Below are 26,303 nucleotides of genomic sequence, written 5' to 3'. Positions count from 1 at the left end.
ATAATGCAGGCAGATCCTTGAGCTCATTAGTTAGCCAGCCTAGCTGATACTTTAGTGTCAGTGAGACCCTTTCTCAAAAAAATAAGGTTTGGAAGCAGTGGAGGTAGACACTAGATGTTGATCTCTCTCTGGCTTCCATATACATGACACAAGTACACATGTACCTGCATGCATGCATGCATGCATGCACACGCAGAACCACATAGCCTCACAGGGATATATTTTGTTTTCCAAAGAGAGGTTTTACTTAGGTGGTTTAAATTCCAGTTCAGATTCATTAGTTTGATTTTATTAGTGTTTTCTTAGAAAATTAAAGTAATCTGTTTTGTGCAGCAAAAGCCGCTGGAAAGAGTGCTGAGGAAACTACTAGAGGTAGGCCAGTAGAAATTTTATTTTGTGCTTTACATTTAAAGAAAGTAATTTTAAGAAAAGATGTGTTTGTGGTTATATTATATGTTTGTATATGTGTTGATTATTCTAATACTGGGGTCAAATCCCAGGTCTAATTAAATATATTATGATTCATATATACATTCTGTTTTTGTATCATTCTGAAGTTTTACTCTCATGAGGAATAACCAAAATTTATTATTCAAAAGCCAGACAACAAGGCTCTTTAAATCAACTGAGCAAAGTTCATATGGATTCACAGAGACTGAAGTGCAGGACCTGCCTGAGTCTGCACCATGTACTCTGTGTATTACCGTTTTCAGTTTAGTAGGGTTTGTTTGTTTTGTTTGGTTGGTTTATTATTTATTTTTGAGGCAGGGTTTCTCCGAAGCTTTAGAGGCTGTCCTGGAACCAGCTCCTGTAGACCAGGCTGGCCTTGAACTCACAGAGATTTGCCTGCCTCCGCTTCCCAAGTGCTGGATACTTGGGATTAAATGCATGCGCCACCACCGACAGGCCAGTTTAGTGTTTTTTATGGGACTACTGAATGTGTGAGCTATTAGGTGTTGTGCCTTTTCTTGGGCTCTTTTCCATCTGTTGATTTGCCTTGTCCAAACTTCAATGTGATGTTTGTGTTTTATCTTACTATATTTTATTTTGCTATGTTTTGTGGTTATCTCTTTTCTAATAAGAGACAGAAAGGGAATAGACCTGGATGGGAGGGGAGGGGAGGTGAGAAGGAGCTAGAAGCCGTAGAAGGAGGGGATATATTGTATGCCCTTTATTTTCAATAAAGGGGCAAAAAACTGGTGTCACTTCTATACTGTTTCTTAGTGGTTTGTAGCAATCATGTACGTGTTCATATAACTTATTTATTATAGAATGAAGTAGAATTTTGAAACATGAACTTTTAAAAGTTGTGTTTTCATTTTTTGGTATTAAGGTACTTTGGAGACCACAGAAAATGAACCAGTGACCAAGGTCAGTTTTTGTATTTTATTACATCAAATTGTCTGAGAAACAATTAGGCATTCTGATTTTATATGAAGTACATAAAATTTACTTTTCTTATATGTTTAAGAGTATGCTAAAATCTCATTCATCTATATTTTATTGGTTAGAGTTTCAGATTACTCACATACTATGCCTAGATTTATTTTTTGTCTAATAATCCACTCACTAAGAAATCACTAAATATTATGTTTTATTTTAAGAAAAGTATTTTTAAGCACTGGTATAGTAGGATCAGTGTAGTACAGCATTCCAATAAAGCTTTTTAGAAGGAGTCTATGACTTTTGGCAGATTTTCTTTTTGTCCCTAAAATCAAAATATGCCAAGTTTATCATAGAGGTTTTTTTGAGTTTTCCCAATATCTACAAAAGGAAAACCTAAGTTTAGAGAACCTGTAGATTGAGGCAAAATAAAAGTAGAAAAGTACTTATGGTATAAGGATCTTGCTTTTGGTAAATACTTACTTATGGTATAAAGATTAAAGGTAGATAAACTTAGAAAATATTGCCTCAAGAGTGATTGTTGTTCAGGAAGGTGAAAAGACATACTTTTTTGGGTGTTAGATGTACACATCACATTGCAAGGTACAAACATAGTAACAATATATGAAAGAAGGAGGAGGTGTCAGAGATATGAATGTCAATTTTTAAACAGTAAGACAAAAGGAGACTGATAGACCTGGACTAGATGATAGATGGTATAACTGTAATTATTCTACTAATTTAAAATTGTAAATTTGTGCATTCTAAGGGTTGCTTAGTTACTGTTCCATTGCTTTGAATGGGGCCATGTTTAACAGTTTCAGAGGAGTAGTCTGATCATCATGGTGGGGAGGATGGCAGTTTTCAGGCAGGCATGGCCCTGGCCATAGGCATTCTCAGAAAGTGAAACTAGATCTGGAATGAACCCCTCCAACAAGATCACACCTCCTCTAACAAGGCTACACCTCCTAATCATTCTCAAACATTATAACTGTGGATCATTGAGATGTATAGGTCTATGGGACCTTTCTTATTCAAACCACCACTAAGGGCATTTAATTTGAAGTTATTGAGTCTTCTGATTTATCTTGTTTTGCTCAAGTAGTAAATGCAAATTAAATACTAATCACTTTATTAATTTGTTTTGAAGGAAGTGGAGGAGATGAGTGTGGTTTTTATTTCTAATTTACCTAATAAAGGATATTCTACAGAAAAAATTCACGACTTAGCAAAACCATTTGGCAGTTTGAAGGATGTTGTAATTTTATCATCTCATAAAAAGGTAAGAATTTATGATAACTACTTATTTATAAACTTTGGTAAAAACATTGAAATTTAAAAATAGTAAAGACTTAAGGGGCTATCTCTCAACTCATTTAAGCTATGATTTTTTTTATTATATGTTACTATTTTTGTAGTTTTGAAACAGGTCTTCCTCAGGCTAACTACAATCTCAAATTCATGATCCCCCTGTCCCAACTTGGCCTGGCTTTATAATCAATCAGTCAACCAGTTTCTATCTGTCTCTCATTTGTCTCTGTGGGTGTGGTATTGGGAATTGAACTTCTGGTAAGGCATATACTTTACTGCTAAGGTATATCCCAACTAAAGAATTTTTAAAATGAAAAAGCACAGATGTCTTCTATTTCAGTATTGTTCTAATTAAACATGTATACATATACATATGTGTGAGTGTTTTTTTTTTTTATTTATTTGGGAGTCTGGGGTAATGACTTAGCAATTAAGAGTATAGGTTGTTCTTTCAGAACAGGTATCAGGTTTGATACCCAGCACCCACCAAACAGCTTACAGCCATCTATAAATAACTACGGTCCTAGGGAATACCTCTGATACCCTCATCTGATCGCCAAGGACACTGAAAGCACATGTCACAGAGATTTTATATACAGGCAAAACACTCATACACAAAAGTAATTTAAATTTTTAAAATATTTATTTTTATGTGTGTATGGTTGTTGATACTAGTTTGAGTTTAGAAACTGGTTAATTAAGTATCACTGATAGAATAACAAAAACTAATAAATACTAATAAATGTCTGGAGAGATGATTCAGTGGTTAGAATCACTTACTGTAGGACCTAGGTTCAGTTCCCAACACTGGGCAATTCACAACCTCCCGTCCATTCCCAAAATATCTAGTACCCTTTGCTAGCCCACATAGATTCCTGCATGCATATGGTACACATAAATTCATACAAGTATGCATATATACACATAAATAAAATCCTTTTTTAAAGTATTGTTTTAAAAATAGCTCAACAGAATTTCTTGTTAATAAACAACTTGTACGAGTTACTGTAATAACCTTACAGGAGGGGAGTGTTCTGGAAAAAAATCTAACCTAAAAGTATTACTCTTTGGGCAGTGGGAAGTCTTAATAACACAGCCAGCCAAGTTGACAGTCACCCAAATTTTAAGAATAGTGGGATACATGAGCATCAGTCAGTGTGCTTACCAAACAAAGAAGAATACAAGTCCAGTTACGTGCAGCTTCAAATTAAGTATAATTGTTCTATATCTCTCTAAGTAGACTAGCAACTGAATTATATACACTTTTAAAAGAGACAAAGCACAGCATATGGAATACAGCTTTACACATACACACACGCACACACACTTTAATACGTAGTTCTATACATGTATGTCTGGTCCCTGTGGAGATCAGACGAATGTATAAGATCCTCTGGAACAGGAGGCTGTGAGCCACTGTGTGGGTGCTGGGAATCAAACCTGAGTTCTTTATAAGAGCCACCTGGACTCTTTTAAGAACTGAGCCATCTCTCCAGCCCCATAACACTTATTTTTAAATGTAGGTTATTTGTAATTTAAAGGAAGATAAAAATAGAAAACAATGCATCCTTTAACATTAAAGTTTTTCATATGATAATGGAGTGAAATGGGCAGTTTTGGGCTTTTAAAATGAACTCAAAGTGATGAATTTATATTGTAATACCAAAACATGAAATAAATACAGATTTAATTTGTAAAAAATCTAAGTCAGTAAACCAAGATTATCTACCCACTTTTTTTAGTATTGAGTAGATTATTAAATTCTTGGAGCTATAATACTTCTCTAAAAATATATCAGAAAATACTAGGCTCTGCTAGTAGTAGTTTCTAATTACCCACGTCTCTTTTTTGATAATGAAGCATTTCTATCACATACACTGTAATTTTGGCAATTTAAGATATTAATGCAAAACTCGCACAAATTCCTTCTACTTTACAACTTCAAGGGTTTGGAATTATTTCTTACCATAATTCTTCTATAAAACTCAAAATATGATTATTTTTAAGTTACATTTATTTGTGTGTGTGTGTCTATGTGTTTGACTGCACGTTACAATGTGTGCATGCAAGTCAGATAACAACTTGGAGGAGTAATTTCTCTACTTCTATCAGTGTGGGTCCCAGTGATTGTATATATTGGTTAGTCTTGGCCACAAGTGCCTTTACAGGCCCCATGCGTTTTTCTCCCTCCTAGTCTTGGCATTTGTGATTGCTAGTATTGTATCCCATGGCCATAATAATAAAATAAAGGTTCCCTGAACATAGGTGCCGCGTTTGACCAGTTGGTAACAAATTGTCATTAAGTGACTAACGGGCAGAAAATACAATGTGGACTCACTGGATAAAGGGCTCATGTATGTCCCAGGCAGAGTAACTGGAAATACTACCAAGAATGACAAGTAATTTAAATCTAAGGAATGATTTACTTAAATGTCTTATTAAATCTTTAAAAAAATAATGAAGCAAGATGTCTGCTGATGCTAAGTACTATTGTAGATGCAACGAATAGAACCTTTTCTGCATTAAATATAATGCCTGATTGTAATTCCAGTGCCTCAAGGTAGAGACAAGACCAGCTAGAATCCAGAATATACCAAAACCTTTTAAATGTTGATTTTAGAATGTGCTCGCTCTTCTGTCCCTCCCTCCCTCTTCCCCTTCTCATTCTCTTTTTAATATTGCCTAAACCCCTTATTTCTTGCTGTTATGTTAGTCTTAGCCTATGGATTTTGCTGTTTCTACAACTTCAGTTTTCAAGACAGGGTTTCTCTGTGTAACAGTCATAACTGAAGTCATTTGACTCTGAAGAGTCAAGTCTTTTCAAGAAGAATTAACTTGTTCATTTTTGTAATTTTTACTTTTAAGGCATATATAGAAATAAACAAAAAATCTGCAGACTCTATGGTAAAATTTTACACCTCCTTCCCAATATCCATGGATGGAAATCAGCTCTCTATAAGTATGGCTCCTGAGGATGTGGATATAAAAAATGAGGTAAACAATAGGTTTTCACTATCCTTTTTCCTAGCTCTTACTAAATTGTTAAGATCAAATTTATTTATTTATTTTTTTGTTAACTGGTTTTGTTTTTTGGCTCACATACTGTTTTTAGGCTACAAGTGTCCTCTCTGTTTAGTGACCTTTGTCCATTGTTTGAGAGAGAATCCTATTTGAAAAAAGAAAAATCTTTCTTGACTGTTGCTTTCTGACCAACAATCAAAACAGAATGTCTTAATTTTCCCTCCTCATTGTCAGACTTGGTCACTCAGTAAAGCTTGTTTATTTTAAATATATCAGGGTTCCTCCCTGTTTCTTATTTTTTGATCTTTTAAAACAACCAAAGTAATGCTACTTCATGCTACTGTCAGTTTTGCTTCCTTCAAGAACTCCAGCCACAAAGCTATGAGACTAACATGAAATTCAAATCAGTTCAAATTCATTCAGCTTCTACTGATGCAAAAATATTTCAGGGTCTGTATGACCTAAAATACAATAAGATCTCATAGAAGCCAGGGGAAATGCAAATTTAAGAAATTCTTATCCTGATAGTCATCCTAACTTGCTAATATTAGTGGGGATTATTATACATGTCAGTAGTATTAAAGAAATACTTTAAGAACCTTAGTTCCATTAGGTAAAGACCAAGTTACTTTTAGTTATACAAAGCCTTCTTTTAAAGTGTCTTTTGCCAATTTTTCCCTTTTTATGAGAGTAACAAATTACTACACTAGGTTTTGTTTTCAGTGAACCTAGGGAAGCAGGAAGAATTAGATAGGGTGAAACTTAAATAACATCTTCAGAAAAGAGGGGAGAAGATTTCTAAAGGAGTAGAATGTTAGCTAACTGATTTTATGAAATATTGAATAATGCATATCTGTATAGGTCATTGCATGACAAATCATGGCCAAGTATTAGCATATAAATGAGACAGAACTTTCACCTTTTACCTTTTAATGTTTGGCTTTTTAGGAAGCTCTCTTTATAACCTTGATTCAAGAAAATAACCCAGAGGTGAGTTTCACACTTAAATGCTTTGTTTACTTATTTAATTGAAAAATTTGTTTTATTTTTCTTTAAAGAGTTAAACTCTATTAGCAATTTTAATATTGAATTGACTGAGATTATCAGGTGGCAGCAACTCTTCTTGGTAAAAATGAAAAGGGTCTCATAATCCTTGATATGAACTATTTTATACATTGATATACATAATTAGTAGCCATATTGGTGATGTTCCATTTGAGGAATTTTTTTTATAAATGTAGTAGAAATACAGGTCCCATTTTATTATATTGTTTTATTTATTGCTCAGATGTAAAATGAAGACTTTACTGTTGGGTTGGAGGGTTGGCTCAATGAAAAAGGGTTTCCCTAGCACACATGAGGCTCTGGTTCAATCCCTGCTTCCCTTGTTTTCTTCCATATAGTCATTTTCTTATTCTTGTAAGAAGCATCATCTCCTTTTGTAATAAATTACTGCTTATCAGTGATTTATGATTTGATGCCTATCCTTTTTTTCCCTTCTACATTGTCTCAAAAAAAATTACAGGCAAATGCTGATGAAATTTATGACCGATTTGTGCATTTTGGCAATGTACCTGAAGATGGACTTCAGTGTGTGCTTTGTGTTGGGCATCAGTTTGGAAAAGTGGATCGCTATGTGTTCATAAGTAACAAAAACAAGGTAATTGAACCTTGTAACTTCTACCTTGGCTTTAACCTTATAACCTTATAAAATGAAAGATATAATATATTCTCTCTCTCTCTCTCTCTCTCTCTATATATATATATATATATATATATATATATATATATATATATATATATGACTCCTTCTAACTGTAAAATACAGATTTAAATGTGTTTGTCAACTTTATTTTGTGATTTGGCTTCCATACTTAAATTTATGAATCAAATCTTTGATGTGTTTATACTTAAGATTTTTTTTTTTTTTTTTTTTTTGGTTTTTCGAGACAGGGTTTCCCTGTGGCTTTGGAGGCTGTCCTGGAACTCGCTCGGTAGACCAGGCTGGTCTCGAACTCACAGTGATTCGCCTGCCTCTGCCTCCCGAGTGCTGGGATTAAAGGCGTGCGCCACCAACGCCCGGCTTATACTTAAGATTTACCATATATATTTAGTAATATATTTATGTTATATGCCTATTTAAATAGTTTTCTTTGATGGAAAACAGATTTTCTTGTGTAACGCATGCTATTATTTTATACAATATTGCTTCTGCTTCCTGAGTTGGTGAGGTTGCAGCCTAATTGAAAAAATTTAGAGATTTTTGGCAGTAGAATATTACTTATAAAGGCAAGGCTTAGGGTTTTGTATCAAAGTTACTTTGTTGTTACAAAATTATATTGTAAGGTTGTGATGGTATAGTGGTGGTCATAGCTACTTTATAAAAGTATATATAATTAAGTTACAACCAGTTCCTAATTTTCTTTGATATATTTTGAACTGATAAATACAGCCTGTCTGGCACTCAGTATAAGTGTGACATAGGGTGGGATGGCTGGGCACAGTTGGCACATCAGCATTTTAACTTTTTAAACTTTTCATATTAGTCCCCTGTGGTTTGTTTTGGTTTTTTATGGTTGGTGATTGGTTGGTTTTGAAATGTATACATTTTAATTTTTTGTGGGTTTGTATACTGCTGCTGTTGGGGTGTGTGTGTGTGTGTGTGTGTGTGTGTGTGTGTGTGTGTGTGTGTGTGTGTGTGTACGTACACAGAGGATGATAGAAAATGGTATTGTCTGAGAGCCATCTTTCCAGCCCCTACACATTAGTTCTTTATTTTAAAGAAGGAGAGAAGGGTTTTGTTTTTACCTAGCCTTTTAATGCACTCTTAAATTATGAATTTACCATTTTAACTTTAGGTGTCAGTTCAGTGCTATTAAGCAACTATCGCCACTATCTTTCTCCTGTCTTCTCAAACTGACGCTTCTTGCCAATTAAACAATAACCTAGCCATTCAACTGCAATCTTGTGTCTGTTTCTATAAATAAGAATAACACTAGATGCCATATAGAAGTTGAATTGTGTTTGCTGTTTTGCAGTTGGCTTATTTAACTTGGCATATGTTCTAGGTTCATACATGAACATATATCAGAATGTCTTTAAAAACCAAACAGCATTCTATTGTGTGCTTAGACTGTATTTTTAAAATCCATCAGTCCGTAGACAGTTCGGCTTCTTTTCTTTTTCTTTTTTTTTTTTAACGGTTGTACCTAATATCTGTTGGAATTTAAGTGAGCAAATAAATGTTTGGGTCCCTGGTTTCAATTCTTCTGCATATACAGTAAGAAGTGGGATTGTTAGATAACATCCTAATTCAACTTGTAATTTTTAAATTCATGCTTTTAAAAAATATTTTTAAAGGTGATTCTTCAGTTAGAAAGTCCTGAATCTGCTCTATCAATGTACAATTTTCTGAAACAGTATCCACAAAGCATAGGTGACTATGTGTTGACCTGTACTTTATCTCCAAAGATGGACTCAGAGGTAAGTATTTTTTGCTTGTTTGTTCGTTTAATCCACTTCTGTTATTTTAGAAGATCAAAAGGGTGGGACTGGAGAAATGGTTTAGCAGTCAAGAGCACTGGCTGTTCTTGTAGAGCACTTAGATTTGGTTCTAAAACCCATGTGTTGACTCACAGCCATTTGTAATCAAGATCCAGGGATGTAGTGCCACCTTCTGACCTCCATGGGTATTAGCCACGCACATGGTACAAACACATACATTCAGGGAAAACACTCATATAAAAATAAATCTATAAAAAAATTTTAGAACATTGGAAAGCATAAGGACATCTCTGAAAACTCAAGATACATTATAAATGCAATTTCAAGAGTAGATTCAGATAGTAATCAACTTCTAAATTTAGCTATTTCTTTATATTGATCATTTTAAAAATTGTTTGACTCTTACAATTTTAATGATTATGGAAACAAAGTACATGAGATAAATTGGTAATTTTGAAATATGTAGCTATATTCAGATACTAACGTGTAAAGAGACTTGGTACAAACCAGGCAGTGGAGACCACGTGCCTTTAATCCCAATGCTTGGGAGGTAAAGGTAGGTGGATCTCAATGAGTTTTTGATGCCAGCGTGGTCTACAGAATGAGTTCTAGGAAAGCTAGGGTTACACAGAGAAACCCTGACTTGGGGGGGGGGAACCCAAAAAAAACAAAGTAGAGAGAGACTTGGTTTATCCACCGTGATTATCTCTAGGAAAGAGGTGCTGTTTTTGATCCACTATTGCTTCCTGGAAGGAAATACTTTTGTTTGTTCAGTTTGTATTATTTATTTATTTATTTATTTATTTATTTATTTATTTATTTATTTGTGTGTGTGTGTGTGTATTGTATAAGAAAGCAAATTTTACATGTTGTTGATTTACAGAGTTGTACAGTAGAATACATATAAAAATTATGTTTAAAAGAAATCAAATTCAGATTTGTGCTTTTCTAATAGTTCCATTGTGTTTTATTTAGTAGCAGGGGTAAACATTTGGATCTTATATTTAGAATCTATGCTTTTTACTAATCTTTCCAAATTCTTGATCTAACTGTAAAATGGTGTGTGTGTGTGTGTGTAAAATATAGCAAACATAGTTAAAAAGTTCTATGAAGACAAATAAATCAAGGTAAAAAGAATTACAAAGTCAGATACAGTGATGAATGCCTACAGTTTCAAGACTTTAGAGAGAAGAGTATCTTGAGTTCAAGGTTAGCCTAGACTACATGAAACTGCCTCGACTCACCCAATTCTTCACATAAAAAGACAAACATAAATAGGAAAATGTGTGCATTAAAATGGTAAGTTAAAACCTCCAGCAGAAGAGTCATTTGGAAGACTTCATAGAAATAGGAAGGCAAGCTGTATGAATATATGAAGAAGATATTTTTACACAGAAGGTCAAGGAAAGGCTTTTGGTATCTATTCAGTCGTTGAAAAATTTATGGGCCATCAACCTAGCTCAGCAAATGCACTTCACCGCCAAGTCTGACCACCTGAATTCATCCCTGGGACACATTCCCATGCAGATTGTTCTCTTACATTGTTCGTATACTTTGTGCACATACAAACACACAACGGTGTAAAAAGAAGAATTTCTAAGAGGCACCAGTAATCCTAGTTTGGAAATCATTCGGTGATTTTTTTTTCATCTTTGACCTAATAATGTTTTTAATTAATTCTTTGAGAAATTCTTAAAATGTATTTTGATCACATTTACTTCCAGTTCCTCTTCTTAACACCTTCCAGATTGAGTCCTACCTTCCCTGCAACCTTCTTTTTAACTTTTAAAATAACCCATTGAAGTTTTTGTTTGTTTGTTTTTGTTTTGTTTTGTTTTGTTTTTCCATGACAGGGTTTCTCTGTGGCTTTGGAGGCTGTCCTGGCAATAGCTCTTGTAGACCAGGCTGGTCTCGAACTCACAGAGATCTGCCTGAGTCTGCCTCCTGAGTGCTGGGATTAAAGGCATGTGCAACCAACACCCAGATCCCATTGAGTTATTTATTTTGTTGTTCCATAACATTGCTTTTTGGTGAGCTTCAGATAATACTTAAAAGAATTATTGCTGTAGCATTTCTTGTGTGTGTGTGTGTGTGTGTGTGTGTGTGTGTGTGTGTGTGTGTGTGTGTGTGTGTGTGTGTGTGTGTGTGTTTAAAGGCCAGAGGTAGATGTATTTGTTTCACCACCGTCTTTTTTGACACAGTTTGTCAGCTACAAGTAGTCACTGAGTTAGACTGGCTGTCCAGCAAGACCCAGAAGTCCTACTGTTTCTACCCCTAGCACTGAGATTATGGTCATATTACTGTTCCCAATTTTCTTTAAAAACATGCTAGGAGTTTGAATTCATATCTCTGTGCTTGTGTAATGAGCATGTACCATCTTAGCCATCTTCTCAGCCCCACTTCTGCATGTTTAAGTAGGGGTTATTTGTATTGTTTTGCCTTAAATTGGTCAGGCTTTCTTTGAGTTCCTGAATTCTGTTTTAGCCTTCCAAGTAGCTCAGATTATAGACCTGCTGCACCATTCCCAACTTAGTGAGATGCTTTGTAAAAAAGTCTCCTTATAAATACAGTCTTTAAAAGCTAATCTACAAGGAAGATGTTTATGCTATGTTTATTACTTTTATTCTAAGCAAAAAATGTTTTCAGACTTAAAATTCACAGTTTCTTATCTCTGTCAGTATCTCATTACTTGATAATTTGACTTATTCTGTATAAACTAGCAGTAGTTTTTAATGAGAAAACTTTTTCTGGAACGTAATAGTTAATGTAGATACAGAAAATTAAAACTAACTCATTTTATTTTTAACAGGTAGTAACTTCCAAATTTTAACTTTTGTTAACTATATTTTACCTGAAAATACTGAATTAGTGGATTCAATAGTGATGTTCAACTAGAATAACCTCTAATAAAATGTGAATTATATTGTAGGATCAATGGGAGAATGATCCAGAGCTAGGAAAAGAAAGGTATGTTGCTTTAAGTTCTTTTTTTTTTTTTTCTTTGCATTTTTTGTGTACTAGTCAGGTATTTCTGTATCCTGAAGTTCTTATGTACAGAAAGTTCCCACCCTGCTTGTTCCTTTTGTTTATTTATGTGTATGCTCATTGTCACTTTGCTTTCGGGTTCTGTTTCGCTTTAGGGTTTGTTTTGGTTGGTGGCTATATTTAATTTCATTCGGGTATTTATTGAATGTTGAGAGCAACTGCATGTATAAACAGTTTGAATTACATAGAAATGTTGCTTCTTTATGCTTAGTAAACACCCTGGAGCAGTTCAATCTGTGATAATGGTCTTCACTAGTTTGTTGTGTGCCAAAATAGTAAAATATAGCATAATTAATCTTAAAATTTCATTAACTTTCAGGATATTTAAAGTGTGGAATGGGAATATTTGTCAAAAAAAAAAGTACTACTTTGTATCCACCAATGAAAACATAATTTTCATAGTCTCTTCAAATTACTGACTGTCAGATTGTTTTAGCCTTGGTGTTTACTATTGATTACTGCTATTTGTTAGTCTATATTTTAAGATCATCTTAGTTTGAAGTAGCAATTTGAAAATGTTTAAATACAAAAGTATTTATTTCATGCTTTGCAAGCGATTTATTATGGACTTTCTTATTAACTAGCATTTTATAAAGTCTGACTATTCTAGATTGTTAATGATCATGAGCATATTAAAACACATTGGTAACCTATAAGCAACATTTTTTTAAAGTTTAAAAACTTTTAAAAAGTTTATCCTTAAACCAATTATATTCACATGCAAGGCCACAGAGAGTTTAATAAATAACAATGTGACGTGTAGGTCATATGCACAGACTACAGTTTGCTCTGTTGATGGCAAGAAATAGATTTCCCCCAAAATTCGTATCTGTGTATTCTGTTTTGTAATATTTTTTAAACATCTGCAAAAGCTTTTTTTTAAATTAGAAGCAGTGAATTGTTATCTATTTTTGTTGGTTTTTGCTTATTTTAAAAACTCAAAATATTGTCATGTTAATTTAAAAACTCAAAATATTCACATGTTAATAGTTTCTAATCTTGTTAAATTGATTTTTCTTAAACTTCTTCCAATTTTGCTGTCTTTTATTTCTGACTTATATTACAGAGAAAAAAATAGTAATAAAATGCTATAGGATATAGCCATAGTACCTAATATTACTTTTGGAGTAAACTTACATCAAGAAAATGCTGGTGTTGTTTGTTTTGCTTTAAAAGCAACAACAAAAAATGAAAATTTTGTTGAGTTTTTTTTTAAGTGTGTTCATCTTGAATTGTGATTCTTCCATTTCTAATTAGTGTAAATTCTAATCATAGGTTACTTAGAGGAAGTTTCACATTCATAGTTTAGTAATAACTTACATTATCCTTCATTCTCATCATACATATCCTATTTATGTGTCACTTGAAAGACTTTAAATAAGGATACTAGGTGAAATTCCCCTTATTCATTAATATTGCCAAATACCTGCTGGAATTCTCAAGTAAACATTAATTTTTGGTATTGTTAAATCTCATCCTAAAATGTGTTGAGATGTATGTGCTGTATTGTCATCCTTTATGCTTATGCATTTTATTGTGTGCATTTTGTGAAATTCTGAATTGGTGGGGTTGGGAATAGGATATTAGATACCTGTGTACTAAATACCTTTCTGGAATTGTTTTTGCGATGTCTCATAGAATGTAACTGTTTTCCTTTGATCTCTTAAAAACAAGCAAAAACTGCCATTTTATTTCTGGTATTAATGTGATTCATTTGATATCCCAGTGGCATTCCAAGCTAAATTGATCAACATTGAAACTTTTCCTTCATTCTAGCCAATAAACAGTTTGTTAAAATAATTTCTATGAAGAAAACACTATAATTTTTAAAGACTGGTACACAGTGGGATTGGAAATATGGCTCAGAGTACTTGCTGTTCTTGCAGAGGTGAACCCCGGTTTGATTCCTAGCACGTATATGGAGGCTCACAACTGCCTATAGTTCCAGCACCAGGAGCCCAGTGCCATCAGTCCTCTAGCCTCCAAGGGCTCTTGCACTCACATAGTGCACATAAATTCAAGGAAGCTCATGCATGTATACACACACACATACATACATACACAAATTTTAAAATGACTGACACAGAAGCAAAACATGGAATTGAACCATCTTTACAAACAGGCCTTTGTGTTGTTTCAAATGTAGAGCTGCAATAGTTATTACTCTTTGTGTAAATGATAACTGCTTATAAATTTTAAATGTGGTAAATAAGAAAGTCTTGTTATATCTTTCAGCCAAGATTAAAAAAAGTCTTCATGTTTGTTCAGTCTCATAAATGTTTCTGTATAGTTCAATTTCGATTTTTAGGATTAATGTATAGCTCAGTAACGTAGCAGTAGTTTAAGTTTATTCTTTATTATCGATATGAATCTTGTAATTTCAAAAGTTTGTATTTTGAGAAATATCCATGTAACTATGAATGTCACGGTTGTTTGTCATATTTATGTTTGGCCACAGACTCTACTTTAGTTCCAAGAATTTGGAACACCTAATATGAACCGTTGGTATATTCAGTGTTAGAGACAATAATTTCAAATGAAAGTATTTCAATATATTGAGTAGCTTACACAGAAATTAGAATGTATTGTTGTTAGGACCTATGATTACTTGATGTTCATAAACTTCTCTTAACTTACAGTTATTCTTCAGGGAGAATCAGTTTATTTAATGAAATTACTAGGCCCTGATGGGGGGCATTTAGCACCTTTTCCAAATCCCTGAAATAAAGTAGCATCTTGGGACAGAGGTTAGACGTTATCTAGTATTGTGGACTAAAGCATTTGTGGCCATCCTCTGAGAATCATATCAAAGATGGCAGTTTATCCTTTCGTTCCTTGGGCAAGAAAACAAGTTAAGACTGTACTGAGGTGTTAATATGGTGTGATCACTTTCTTGTGGCTTCCTAACAAAAGTATGGAAATGTGTTTTTGATTGGGTTAAGCATGGTCTTCAGAAAAACTCTTTTCTTCCAAGGTAACTTCTGATATGGAATGTTATGTGAAAGTTGTAGAATTAGAAAATCATAGACTTACGTTTATTGTGGATTTGGGAAGACCATGCCAACATAAAGTAATTGCATACCCATGCATTTTCTCCATTTCTTCTGAGTAATCACTATATAATAACTGAGCGAGCAGTTTGTGGGTAGTAAGATTGTATTTTCCTGTTAAGGTGGTTGTAACAGTTTTACTTATAATTTTAAATCTCCAAAAGCTATGTAGGTCCTTCTCAAGAAAAGTTTCTTTTAAGTATTATCATTCATAAGTACATTTTTTTTTGAAAATTAAAAGTAGGTCTTTTGCATCCAAAAAGGAGGTAAAATGATTAAGTGGCATTACCCTTCTTGGCAATTCCAATTTTCTTTTTATGAAAATTCACCTATACATTTTAAATTTCCATGGATCACTAGCTTTATTGTAGAACTGTACACATCTTGTTTAGTTACCTATGTCATGAGTATAGGACCTAATAATAATTTGAGACATCTCAATTTTTTGTTCGGCTTTTTCAAGTTCAAACTTGAAACTGGAATGAAAAAAAAAAGCTATTAATTTACACAGGTGAAAGGAAGATACCAGTAATCCTAGTTTTGCTGTTATTTCCTCTTAGATCTTTCACCCCCTGATTTCCATCAGAATGTCTTAGCCACTTTAATTCTGATTGGCTGAATTTCCAGTGCTTAATATTTGTGCATCAGAAACCCTTTACAGTTGGCATCAACAGGATTATTTACAATGATTGAATTCTCATCATAGTTTGATTTTTGTTTGTTTTTGTGTTCCTTTTGTTTGTTTTTAAGTACTTTTAGCCCTGACTTGAAAAACAGTCCTGTTGATGAAAGTGAGGTACAAACAGCAGCCGATAGTCCCTCTGTTAAACCTAGTGAGGTTGAAGAAGAAACTACTTGCAATATTGAAACAGAAACTTCAGTGCTGCAGGAAGAACTTGATAAGGAAGAATCCAAACAAGCATTGTATGAGTCTGACTTTGCAACTGAAACTTTGGATCTGGAAGAACAAGGAACAGAGGTCAGCGTAGAAATTCCTCTTGTAGCATCCACTCCAGCCAATATTGAGTTATTCAGCGAAAATATGGAGGAATCTGCTTTAAATCAGCAGATGTACACCAGTGACATTGTGAAGGAAGAGGCAGAAGTTACAAACCCTGAAACAGAATTATCAACATCTGACAGTGTCTTCATAGAAGAAAGGAAGATCAAGAGAATTCCAGAAGATTCTCTGTCTGAAGCAGAAGATTTATTTTCTGGAATTGCACGACCCATGGTAGAAGCCATAGCTGAAGTAGACAAACATGAAACTGTTTCAGAAGTACTGCCATCTGCTTATGTTGTGACCCAAGTGCCAGGAAATTACATTGAGGGTGAGAAGGTTGTGAGCAAAAAGGATACTTCTATAAAAGGTAGCATGGATGACAAGGAGGAAAATGAATTTAAGACTAAGGAAACCAGAATGGATTTACAAGTAAAAGCAGAAAAGGCTGAGAAGAATGAAGCTGACACATTTGTAGAGAAATTGGAGAAGATTATAGCAGCAATAAGAGAAAAGCCAATAGAAAGTGCTGTAATCAAGGCAGACCCAAATAAAGGAGTGGGTGAGAGCAGTAAGCCTGATGAAACTGGTAAAACTAGTGTGCCAACTATATCAAATGTATGTAGTAGTAAAACAAGCATCAAGGCTGCTATGGTATCATCCCCTAAAACAAAAAGTACAACTTCAAAAACTGAAAGTCAGAAAAATTTTCCAAAACCTCTGCTTAGAGATCAAATAAACGCTGAAAAGAAAGTTTCAGCTAAGGAATTTGGTCTGCTTAAAAATACCAGATCAGACTTAGCAGAAAGCAACAGTAAAGCCAAATCCACTCAGAGTGGTGTTAACAGAGGATGCAGTGGAAGGATCTCAGCCCTTCAGTGCAAGGATTCTAAACTGGATTACAAGGATATAACAAAACAGTCTCAGGAAACAGAGACTAAGCCTCCCATCATGAAACGGGATGACAGCAACAATAAGGTGAGGAGAGTAGAAGAATGACTTGGTGTACCTTATAGCTCTGCTGCTATAGCTGTGAAGTAGGAAGTGTAGTTTTAGCTCATACTTTCATCTTTTCACTCTAGCCCCAAGTTCCTGTTTCCCTTTTTGAAACAATTCCATTGATATAAATTGGTAGACATTTGAAGTATTGAGCTCAAAGTTTCCATTTACTCACATGTTTGGAAAGTATTACTTGGTCACCAATGTGGCTGAATTAAAATTTGTCAGAAATACAACTGTGATTTAAAGGAGAGGTCTGTAGTGGCTCCTAGAATGATGATTTGGCATTCCCATAATTCTGAAATTGAAACTCCTTTATCAGTTCACCGACTACCTATCTTAGACTTTGTGGGTAAAGAGGAAAAAAGACTTTGGAAACTGAATTTAGCTATAACTTTTAGAGACTGTGCCTATACCATTAAATGATTATTGACTTAGTTTTGTATACTTGTTAAGTATTTGTATTATTGAGCATATTTGGATATTTGCTGATTACGTTTTCTCTTTTTTATAGAGCATTAATAATCTGGGCATAAACTCTGTTTTTCTGTATTTCTTAATATTTTAGGCATTGGCTTTGCAGAACACTAGGAATTCTAAAAATACTACTGGTAGAAGTTCCAAATCGAAAGAGGTAAAATGAAAACATCCACATTCTCTATATCCACCCTTCCATAGCAGTACCCACCTAACTTACATACTTGCAGTTACTTTTCATAGTTAACATGAAAGTTGAGAGAGTGAGAGATATAGGACATAGGATAAGGAGTTAAATGTTTCATGTTGTATCCTGATACTAAGTTCTTTGGTGTTGTCACTGAGGTAGACTAAATAGTTTTATTGCCATGTGTACTAACCTTGGATTGTTGAGAACTACTAAATCCAGAAACCTACTGGAAATTTATTTACTATGGTGCCAGTTTTAAAATAAGGTTTTCAAATACAATTATATTAGCTATGAAGTTTTAGTAATCTTTTCAGATAATTTTATCAATATAAAACTTTTAAACTTTCATAGCAATGTATATATTAAAATATGTATAAATTAGTTGATATAGTTAACTATTTACTTTTTTTTTTTTTTTTTTTTTTTTTTTGGCTTTTCGAGACAGGGTTTTTCTGTGGCTTTGGAGGCTGTCCTGGAACTAGCTCTTGTAGACCAGCCTGGTCTCAAACTCACAGAGATCCACCTGCTCCTGAGTGCTGGGATTAAAGGCATGTGCCACCACCACCCAGCATTACCTTTTATTTTTGTTTGAGGTGCTTTTAGAAGTCTAGTAAGTAAACACTTGCTAGATACTTAACATATGGAATAGTAGATTCTTTGTATGAATTGTTTTGACAAGTGCTTTAAATGTAGTTTTGAAGTGTAAATTACTATTTTTTAAAATTATTTGTGTGCTGTATACGCATATTCTCACGTTTGTCCTCTTACTTGGAGATTAGAGGACAGTTTGCGTGAGTCACTTCGATTCTTATCTCTTTAGTACTTGGTATGAAACTCAGGTTGTTGGACTTGGTGGTAGGCACCTTTACTGATTGAGCCATCTTGCTAGCCTCATCACTTAGGAACCCTTTAAAATATAACATTAATTTTATTTTAGTCTTAGGAAATGGCTTTACAATGAAATTCTCATGGATGATCTGCATATTAGTTTACTGTGACTAGTAGTGCCTAGTCAGTCATACATAGATCATAGTACTGATTCTTAACTTTCTAACAGGAACCATTATTTACATTTAATTTGGATGAATTTGTTACTGTGGATGAAGTCATAGAAGACATAAATCCTTCTCAAGCCAAACAGAATCCATTAAAAGGAAAAAGAAAAGAAGCTCTCAAAATTCCTCCTTCCCCTGAACTTAACTTAAAAAAGAAAAAGGGGGAAACTTCTGCCCCTCACAGTGTTGAGGGAGAACTGTCTTTTGTAACACTAGATGAAATTGGGGAAGAAGAAGATGCAGCTGCACAAGCTCTAGTCACTGTGGATGAAGTCATTGATGAAGAAGAGCTCAATGTGGAAGAAATGGTAAAAAATTCTAACTCCCTTCTTACTTTAGATGAACTAATTGACCAAGATGATTGCATTTCCCACAGTGAACCTAAAGATGTTACTGTTCTGTCCATGGCCGAAGAACAAGATCTTCAACAGGAACGCTTGGTAACTGTGGATGAAATTGGAGAAGTAGAAGAGTCAGCAGACATACCTTTTGCTACTTTGAATTCAAAAAGAGATGAAGGAACTACTGTAAGGGATTCTATTGGGTTCATTTCTTCCCAGATGCCTGAAGACCCTTCTACTTTAGTTACTGTAGATGAAATACAGGATGACAGAAGTGATTTTCATTTAGTGACTTTGGATGAAGTAACTGAAGAAGATGAAGAATCTCTGGCTGATTTTAAAAATCTTAAAGAAGAGCTTAATTTTGTTACTGTTGATGAAGTTGGAGATGAAGAGGATGGAGACAATGACTCAAAAGTTGTATTAGCACAAGGCAAAATTGACCTCCAAACAGATAAAAAAGGAAATAGAAAGAGGAGAGCTGTGGATACAAAGAAGACAAAACTTGAATCTTTCTCCCAAGTAGGTTCAGGAAGTGAGACTGTAACAAAAGATTTGAAAACCATGGTTGAAAGACCTACAGCAGGTAGATACTTGAAAGTGTTCATTTTTTCTGTTTCATGAAGTTACATTTAAAACTGGTTTGCTGCAGTAGGAGTAATATAGTCATGTTGATGTCCGTAAGCCAGCAGTTATAAGCACTCAAGTTTTCCACAGAAATAAGTATAGGTTGCACACATTTCTCTTAGTTTACACAGTTCCAAGTTGTTATTCCTCAAGAAAGGATGGCAAAACCAGGAAACAAACCAAAGCATCCAATATAGACCTACAGTGAAAAGTGTGTATGTATGGGGAAACAAGCTTTTATAAAGAACAGGACAGTATACACATCACACTGCCTCCTACTAATGGCTTAAGCTTGGGTTTAGAATAAAACAAGCAGGAGAACAAATCATCCAGGTACTGTTTTTTTGTTTTGTTTTTTTGTTTTTTAAGTCAGGGTGTCACTGTGACCCTTGGCTTTGAGCTCTCAGAGATCAGCTTATCTCTGTTTCCTGGGTTTTGGAATTAACATTGTGAATAACCACACCTGGCAGATGTTGATCTTTTGAAATGAGGTCTTACTCTTTAGCTCTTGTTGGCCTAGAACTCAAAATGTAGCCTTGGACTTGGGATATTTTTGCCTCCCAGGTACCAAGATTACATGTGAGAGTCACTACATCTGGCATAGTGTAGTATTTTGGTGATGTGGAATAAGTGAACAGCTTACTTGCTTGGGGGGCATGAGAGAGACAAAAATAATTTCCATTAAGAAAACTGTGAACCCAGCTGACATACTGTGTTATAGGATAAAGTCACCTTGGTGAGAAGGAATTCAAACAGTGGTTTGTTTCTTTAAATGTTATAAATGAAATTATTCAATGTATTAATGTCTACTTCGTAAAGATTTTAAAAAATAAATCTGGGTGTGGTGTAGCACACCTTTACTCCCAGCACTCAGGAGGCAGAGGCAGGTGGATCTCTGTGAGTTTGAGGCTAACCTGGTCTATAAAGTGAGTTAGTTTCAGGACATCCAGGACTGCGTTACAGAGAACCCCTGTCTTGGGGGAGGAAAAAAAGGCAAAACAATAACAAAAATCTTGAAAATTTAACCAAACTAAGAATAGGATACTAGGAACATTTCACTGGATTGACAATTCAGGGAAAAGTGTATAGCCATTCTGAAAAGAATAGTAAGGAATAATTTTTCAGAACACAAATGGTAACATAGATTATTTTAACTGAACTGCTTTTTAAAATAGATTTCTAAGGAGCTGAAGAAATGCTCAGGGGTTGGGAGTACCAATTACTTTTCCTAAGGACCTGGGTTCAATTCCAAGCACCCACGTGGCAGCTCACAACTGTCTGTAACTCCAGTTCCAGGGGATCAGATACCCTCACACAGACATACATGTAGGCAAACATCAGTACACATAAAGTGAAATGAAAAAAATAGATTTTTGTTTAGAAATAGGTTCCTTTATGCAGTGTACTGGCACATACCTGTAATCCAGCACTCAGTTTCAGCTACATAAGCAAGTCCCTGTCTCAGAAATAAAACAAAAAGGCATTCTCCCCATTAGAAAAAATATTAGAATTATTAGATAGTTTAATATGTTAAATTTAAAACAATTTAACTACTGTTAATGGAACAATAAATTAGTCTTTGTTTTTAAAGCTAAAACACCAATGAAGAGAATTAGAATTAGGGAAGCATCACCCTCACAAAAAGCTGTAATGGCAGAACCAGCAAAAGGCAAAGAAGCCTTCCAAATGAGTAAAGGAGGTAAAGGGGTTGTTTGGTTGGGGAGAAAACCACATAAACATGAGATGATGGTAGAGGTTTCACAGATAACCAGCCAAGGAACTAGAAAGACATCAGACAGACATATAAGATCTTGTAGATTTCATAATTAAGAGAGGTTTTGGAACAGTGCACACTAGAACAAAAAATATTTGTGGGAATTACTCAGCAAGGCTTTTGTGACCATGTTGCAGCATCAGGGAACAATAATTTATTAACTATCTGTTTTTTATGTGTACTTCCAGGCATCCAACCAGTAAATTAAACAGAATGTCTGAACAGCATTAGTAATATTTAAGTTGATACAAATAAGGAACATGAACATTGTCACACAACATATACTTGCATTCTGTCCAATATCCTCCCTGTTGCTGGCCATAAAATTTTACATTGGCTTTAGCCCTATTTCTCCTAAGTTCATTGAATATATCTTAACATTTACCCATTTACTTCTTAGATCAAGGAATCATTATTAACTAAGGTGTAGTTCTATGAGTTTTAAGTTATTTTTAGAAATCAAAGTATCCAACATTACTTTCACAAAGTCTATAAACCTATTTTAAATAACATGTTTTTCCTTGAACTTTTTAATGACTTTAGTTGAAGAAGCTGAATTAAAGGATTTGGAACCTGATGAAAAACGCAAGAAGACCGAAGACTCTTCTGTAGGCAAATCAGTGACACCTGATGTGTCGGGAGGTAAAGTTAGAAGTGACATTTTTCTTTCTTGTTTCTCTTAAATAAAAAAGTGAGGAAGTTAAACTTCCTTGGTATTTCTGAATACAGCTTATCTAGGGTTTTTTTTTTTTTAAACCTGGCATGGATATTTTTATTTCATTTTTGAAGGCTGAGATATGCCTCCTTTTTTCTTTCTTTTACCTTCGCTGCTTTGGTAAAAACTGAGTTATACTTCCCCAAGGAGAAATTCTAGTTAGGCAAAACAAGCTAAAAAGCTTCCATAGCAAACTTTGCTCGTGACTGCTGAGCTGAATTGAGAAGCTTTTGGTTGTTTAGCAGCCCATCATTCTGTTGTTTTTCCACTTTCTACTTTAACAGGGTGTTTCTAAGATGTTTGTTTTCTATTCTCAGATTCTTCAGCCTGTGCAATGGCATTATGGCTTCTCTGGAACCTTTGGAATATATTATATATTGCTAAATAAAGATATATGTTTTGTACAGCTGGGGGATTATAGCCAAGTGGTAGAGTACCTGACTAACATGTTTGAGGCCCTAGGTTCAATCTCCAGATTTAGATAAAGTGATTGACATACTGTTGATAGATTATTCTTTTTCTTTCTTCCTGTCTTCTAGATTTGGACTTTCTTGTTCCAAAGGCTGGATTTTTCTGTCCAATTTGCTCCCTGTTCTATTCAGATGAAAAAGCAATGGCAAATCACTGCAAGAGCAAACGTCATAAGCAAAATACAGAGGTAATGCATAAAAATCTTAAGTGCTGTCATCTTTTGATTTAAAGTAAGAGTCTGTTCAACATGTATATTTCTTTTCTTTTGTGAGAACTTGGGTATTTATCTCAGTTCATTGCTCCTAAGTCCAAAATCCCTTTTTTTCCTATGTCACTGTATGCTGCTATGATCTCTAGCCCTACTCCTTTTCCTGGAGAAATAGCATTATCTAGAATAGACTTTATAAACATAAAGTATCTTGTGGACCTCCTTAAAATATAGGACTCTGCTTATCCTGATGTCCCATTGCAAATGTCTGTACATGTTAACTTACTAAAATTTCTGAATTTCTAGTAGGAGAAAAATGTCAGTTTCTTAAACTGATTGAGTCACAGACCTTCCTTTTTTTGTTGTATATGTTTAAAGAGGTGCTGCTTTAGAGAATTACTCTTAGCCATGGATATCAGTAGTTTTGACTTCTGATGTCTAAGATTGTTTCATATAGTTAGTGTATTGAACTCCTAAAAACCAAGCTAGTTAGTGGCAGACCTTGGGTTTCTGCACAGCTTTGTTTAATTCTAGGTCTAATTTCTCACGCATTTTACCTTCTCCCTGTGCTTTTAAACTGCTATATCCTACTACTCCCCACCCCCTCCCCCATTTAAAATCTTGCAGCTAGGACCAGATGTGGTGACATATACCTTTAATCCCATCAGTCTGATGACAGAGGCAGGTGGATCTCTTGAGTTTGAGGATGATCTACCAACAGAGTGACAAGCTAGTTGGGGCTATATAATGAGACCTTGTCTTAAGAACAAAAGTTGGTTGCTGGGCATTGGTGGCTCACACCTTTAATCCCAGCACTTGGGAGGCAGAGGCAGGAGGATCTGGATAAGTCTGAGACCAGTCTGGTCTACAAGAGCTAGTTCCAGGACAGCTTCCAAAGCCACAGTGAAACCCTGTATCGAAAAATGAAGCAAACAAAAATAAAGAATAAAAGTTAAAATCTTGGAACTATTTCATATTGCACTTAGAATAATAGCCACAATGACTATATGGCTTTGTGAAAGTGGATGGCCTGCTTCTCTGTGCCCAAGACCTCAGTTATCATTATGCCATTGCCTTAATTACTATTCCTGTTTCCCTTCCAAACATTTTTGTGTGGCCAGTTTTTTCTATCTTTTGGTCTCTATTCAAACAGCTGCTAGGAAAGGCCTTTGCTTAAGAAAGCAAACTCCAAAGCCAGTTGTAGTAGCACATGCCTTCAGTTTCAGCACTTGGGAGGCAGCACGTGTTAGAAGACAGCCTGGTCTATGTAGTGAATTCAGGACAGCCAGGACTGCATAGAGACTTCAAACTCCATCCTGTGTCTACAAAAGATGAATCTACCTAGTTCGTCTGTTACTATCTTAATTTTGTGGTGCTCGGGATCAAGCCCAGCAACAGGCACATGACCATGCGTCTTTCTTTCTGTTATAATTTTAAAGTGATCACTACCACCTACATGATTTCAGTTTTTCTTCTCTTCAGTTCCGTTATTATAGTGTAAACACTTGGAAAAAATGCCTTATTTGTCTTGTTCACTACTAAATTCCCAAGCCCCCAAAATAATGCCTGGCACATCATCGAATATCAGAAGTATGATTAATGAAAGGGATGAGTGTTGATAAAGACACTTCTTTAGATTATAAATATAATGAGATAAATTTGGGATTGCACACATAGCAAACAACATCTAACAAATGTTTCATTTAAAATTGCTTTTGACAGAAGTTCATGGCCAAGCAAAGAAAGGAAAAGGAGCAGAATGAGACTGAAGAAAGAAGCTCTAGGTGATGGGGAAAAGGAGGAAAAAAATTCATTAGAAACTTATTTAGGGTCCAGTTGATTTGTGTATTTTTGTTATCATTTAATTTGTAATTTCTGTTACAGAAACATATTCATGTTGTACAAATTTCTGATTGCCCTTGATATAGAGAAACTGATGGGAAAAGTATGATGGATTTGATTTTTATATCAAATCATCAGGCATGGAAAGATACCTCTTAGAAGTGTTAAAATAAATGTTCCTACTGTATATTTCAACACTGTTGTGTTTGTGTTAATTTGTAAAGACTTGTTTGCCCCTGGTTACAGACAAGGCTCCTCTCTACAACCTGTGATTTAGGATATTTGGCAGTTTTTCATGTGTTACTAGAAGTAATAATATGATGTGGTACTTTGTCTCGGCCATCCACGTATACAGATCAGATTCTTAAATACTCAGTTTTTCTGCTTAATGAGATGACATCATGTTTGGTCAAGTTAAGTTCGAGTAAAATACTGCCTTTTTTTTTTTTTTTTTTTTTTTTTGGCAGGGGAGACAAGGTTTCTCTGTATTACAGTTGTAGCTGTCTTGGAACTCATTTTGTGGACCAGACTGGACTTGAACTCACAGAGATTGCCTGTCTCTTCCTCCAGAGTGCTGGAATTAAAGGTGTATGCCACCAACACCCAGCTTAATTTTTAAATGTATTAGGAAGATTTTTTCTGTTTGTAAAAAGCACCTGCCAAATCATGGAAGTATTAGTTTAGATATACACAGCAGTTTTTACTTTTTATGAACTTTTTAAACCGTCTGAATAATGTATAAGAAGTTACAGAGGACTAAAAATTGAATGTTTTCTAAGTAAGTACTAAATCCCTTCCTCCCTAATCAGTCCATACTTCAGACAATTCTGCCTTGAAGTTTCATGTCTGATTCTTCAGCTTTTCAGTATAACTAATAATAAGGAAAATGGTGAGTGGAAGGAAGCAACAACTCAAAATCTCATTTTAGGAATCCCATTCCTACATAACCAACAAAAAGTGAAGATCTGGGACTAGAGAGATGGCTCAGGTTAAGAGCACTTTTTGGTCTTCCAGAGGTTCCAGGTTTGATTCCTAGCACCCACATGCTTTCCTGCTTCTGTCATGTCTGAGTTGCTTGCCTCTGCCTGTCTGGCCTCTGGCTGCTAACTAGCCCCTGGCAGGCTGGCCCCCTTTTCTCTCTGCCCACCAGCCCCACCTATCTTTCCTCTGCCTAGCTATTGGCCATTCAGCTTTTTAATAAATCAATCAGATATCTTAGGCAGGCAAGGAGAAACAGCAACACATCTTTACATAGATAAGCAAATGCACTATAAGCAAATGCAACACATC

General features: G+C 34.8%; 1 protein-coding gene across 6 annotated transcripts in view; it reads left to right on the top strand.

The window, feature by feature from the left end:
* Positions 1-25,208, top strand: part of Znf638 (zinc finger protein 638) — a 102,085-nt gene extending 76,877 nt beyond the window's left edge. For 5 of the 6 annotated variants that reach the window (XM_013114163.3, XM_013114162.3, XM_013114160.3 and 2 more), the window contains 14 exons: positions 334-372; positions 1,334-1,371; positions 2,534-2,665; positions 5,560-5,688; positions 6,664-6,705; positions 7,241-7,375; positions 9,076-9,198; positions 12,149-12,186; positions 16,065-17,292; positions 17,882-17,947; positions 19,038-19,962; positions 22,321-22,419; positions 23,032-23,150; positions 24,894-25,208. In XM_013114163.3, coding sequence (XP_012969617.3) covers positions 334-372; positions 1,334-1,371; positions 2,534-2,665; positions 5,560-5,688; positions 6,664-6,705; positions 7,241-7,375; positions 9,076-9,198; positions 12,149-12,186; positions 16,065-17,292; positions 17,882-17,947; positions 19,038-19,962; positions 22,321-22,419; positions 23,032-23,150; positions 24,894-24,959 — 3,179 coding nt within the window. In that variant the 3' untranslated portion in view covers positions 24,960-25,208. Of the gene's footprint in view, positions 1-333; positions 373-1,333; positions 1,372-2,533; positions 2,666-5,559; positions 5,689-6,663; positions 6,706-7,240; positions 7,376-9,075; positions 9,199-12,148; positions 12,187-16,064; positions 17,293-17,881; positions 17,948-19,037; positions 19,963-21,594; positions 21,703-22,320; positions 22,420-23,031; positions 23,151-24,893 lie in introns of all 6 variants that reach the window. The other variant, XM_013114165.3, reaches the window with a different exon arrangement.
* The last annotated feature ends 1,095 nt before the right edge of the window (positions 25,209-26,303 follow it).

Source organism: Mesocricetus auratus, unplaced genomic scaffold, assembly GCF_017639785.1.
Source record: "Mesocricetus auratus isolate SY011 unplaced genomic scaffold, BCM_Maur_2.0 Super-Scaffold_100676, whole genome shotgun sequence".
Classification (NCBI taxonomy): Eukaryota; Metazoa; Chordata; class Mammalia; order Rodentia; family Cricetidae; genus Mesocricetus; species Mesocricetus auratus.
Note: the sequence above shows the minus strand (reverse complement) of the source record. Positions and strands in the feature narration are given on the sequence as shown.